Here is a 2,989-nt window from a genome sequence, read left to right as displayed (position 1 = left end):
GATGGATGGATGGATGGATGGATGGATGGATGGATGGATGGATGGATGGATGGATGGATGGATGGATGGGTGGATGGATGGATGGATGGATGGATGTATTTAGGGATTGAAATATTGATGGATAGATTAACGGTATGTTATGAAGATTGGATTGTATATACTTTTTTACGATGTTATTAAATGTATCGTCATTACAAAATGTATTATATTTGCAAAATAGGACTGACTAATTGCCCTGATAGCATCAATGTTTTAATATATAAATCGCCTTATTTGATTCCTAGGGTAGGTCGGTTTATATATTATAGGACGACAAGCGTAAAACATTGTTATTCTGAATCATACGTGAAAACGTGGAGCCTTGCCAGAAAAGAGAGAGAGAAAATTGTGAGTAATTGCACCTTGTTTTATCGTTTGATTTCTCTGCCCTCGTGTCTGAAAAAATTCTATAAAAAAAACAACGATTTGTCATACATTTTCTACAGATTGGTAATTTTCAAAACCTTCACATTATCTCTGTTGACAATTTAATAACTTAAATATGAGACACTTTAAATGATTTAAAAATAATACGAGTAGATTATGATACACGAAAGTAAAATGCGAAAAAGCATGTGTGGTTTTATGTTTTAAATTACTTGATTGGCGAGATTATTATCTCTGTGTTGTAAACTTTATATGAATATATTTAGGTGTATGTGTTAAATAATTATTGATTGATTGGCCATCATAATATGAACTGACTGTGAGTTACAAATTGTTTGCGAGATGAATTTAATTACATACCAAAAAACGTGCAGAGTAATGACAAAACATTTCTTGGCTGTTTTATTAAATAATAATTTTATTTAAAAAAAATACTCTATATCATAATCTATTGATATTGGCAATTAGTCACTCAAAATCAGTTTAATGTAGATAGAATAATACGCCTGCACCGAAGGCTGCTGATTTGGAATAAATTTGATATAATTAATGCGCAGGAGTGTCTCTTCTGTTAAGAACGATCTACTTGTCAAAAACATTTGTCGGGAGGTCTAACTGATTTTAATGAATTAATCAACGACATGCAATTTCATATTTACATTGTTATAATTAAATAATAAACTATTAAAATACTACATTTACAGAAACAAGATTTTAAGTGCACAAACATATGAAAACTAAACGTAAAATTATTATATGCAAAAATAGTTAGTTTTCGGAATTTAAGTCATTTTTTTTCAGAATTTTTCTTTTTTCTTTTCTTTTCAAGCCTCCATTATGGCGATTATCTTGCTGACTTTAAGCTGCTTTGTTCTGATACTGTTGGCAGATGTTGGTTCCTTAGAGCTACCACTGATGTTGTCACCACTAATCAGCACACGTCAAATCAAGCAAGCGCAGGAGCTAAGTCTGGTAAAAGATGAGAATTCTGTCATACCGACTAGCCACGCTGGGTTCATTACTGTGGACGAGAAACTCGGAAACCATTTGTTTTTCTGGTTCTTTCCTTCAACGTCCGAAGCTGAATCTCCGCTTGTGGTTTGGCTAAATGGGGGCCCGGGTAATCCGTCTACATTGGGGTTGTTTTATGAGAACGGTCCGATTTGTCTTACCAGGGACTGGTACGAGCGTAGCAACATTTCGTGGACACAGACAATGTCAATGTTGTACATAGACAACCCCGTCGGCGTCGGCTTCAGCTATTCAGACAGTGGGAGCGCCGGATATAGGATCGACCAAGATGGCTATTCTAAAGATCTTTATGAGTTTATTGAACAATTTTACATTTTATTTCCTGAATACCAGAAACGAGAGTTATACATTGGCGGAAAGTCTTATGCCGGAAAGTACGTGCCTGCATTCGCTCATTATTTGCATTTAGAAATCGAAGCTGGAAGATCAAATCTTCCTTTAACAGGTATTTATCTTGGAGGTCCATTCTTTGACCCGTATGAGCAAGGTCTTGCGATCTCTGACTATCTACTTGCTGTCGGCTCCATCTCAAGAAAGGAAGCAAATCAGCATAAGATTGTCATCAATGAAATTTTCGACGAATTTGAGCACAATAGGTTAAATGCTAGAGACTTTGGTGACTTCTTTTACAGGCTTTTTATTTTAAATACCGATCGATTTGCTTTAGACAACTATTACTCTGGTGAATACCCAAAATACGAAAGTCTGATCGAAGTTGTGAATTCGACTTATGTGAGAAATCGTGTCCACGTTGAAAATGCAACGTTCAGTTTTTGGGATTCCGAGTTTAGAAATCAAATGGTGACAGATTTATTGACCAGCACAAAACCCAAACTAGCCGAACTTGTGGAGAAATACAAAGTTTTGATCTACACTGGAGACTTTGACGCTCTTATAAGTCCTGCTATGATTGACGCGGCCCTGCTGTCCATGAAGTGGTCCAGACAGGAAGAATACAACAACGCGACACGTTCTGTTTGGTTGGGTGATGATGGCGCGCTGTCTGGGTTCTATTCCAGAACTGGGAACCTCTGCCAGGTTGTCATTAAAGGTGCCGGACATTCGGCGGGCCATGACCAGCCAAAGAGAGCGTATGACATGATGAATTTTTTTATACAGCAAGGCTGTATCAGCAAGTGATGGACCCGTCGCAAGGCGACGACTAAGTTAAAAAGAAATATTATCGTCTTAACTAATTCGATGCTATTTATTTTATATTTATTTCGAAAAATTAAAATAAAGGTTACTTGTATTTACTGTAGTTTCAAAAATTGAGTATAAAACTGACCAGTACAAAATAAAGAGAGCTTAAAAAAATGCGTTTTGTTTTTATAAAGACTAGAATCAACTATAACAGTTTTAAAAAAAATGTAAGGTAAATACAAAGTGTGGAGATAATTTTTAAATTAACATATAAACACATCAACCTCCCCAGGCTTGCTCGTAAAAGATAAAATCTGTAGAAGATTAACAAGCAAAAAGGAATTTTTTATTTTAGTACCAATGCCCATGCCCAGTCTCACTACTACAT

General features: G+C 35.7%; 1 protein-coding gene across 1 annotated transcript; it reads left to right on the top strand.

Moving 5' to 3' along the window:
• The first annotated feature begins 318 nt into the window (after positions 1–318).
• Positions 319–2,692, top strand: LOC131952442 (putative serine carboxypeptidase CPVL). Its single transcript, XM_059315085.1, has 2 exons — positions 319–387; positions 1,256–2,692. The coding sequence occupies exon 2, from the start codon at positions 1,264–1,266 to the stop codon at positions 2,596–2,598; it is 1,335 nt and encodes a 444-aa protein (XP_059171068.1). The 5' UTR covers positions 319–387; positions 1,256–1,263; the 3' UTR covers positions 2,599–2,692.
• The last annotated feature ends 297 nt before the right edge of the window (positions 2,693–2,989 follow it).

Source organism: Physella acuta, unplaced genomic scaffold (genome assembly GCF_028476545.2).
Source record: "Physella acuta isolate Inbredline_101_S28 unplaced genomic scaffold, ASM2847654v3 ptg000873l, whole genome shotgun sequence".
Taxonomy (NCBI): Eukaryota; Metazoa; Mollusca; class Gastropoda; family Physidae; genus Physella; species Physella acuta.
Note: the sequence above shows the minus strand (reverse complement) of the source record. Positions and strands in the feature narration are given on the sequence as shown.

What these genes read in the sequence shown, in the direction of transcription:
- LOC131952442 (XM_059315085.1), top strand. Translation starts at nt 1,264, where the DNA reads ATGGCGATTATCTTGCTGACTTTAAGCTGCTTTGTTCTGATACTGTTG.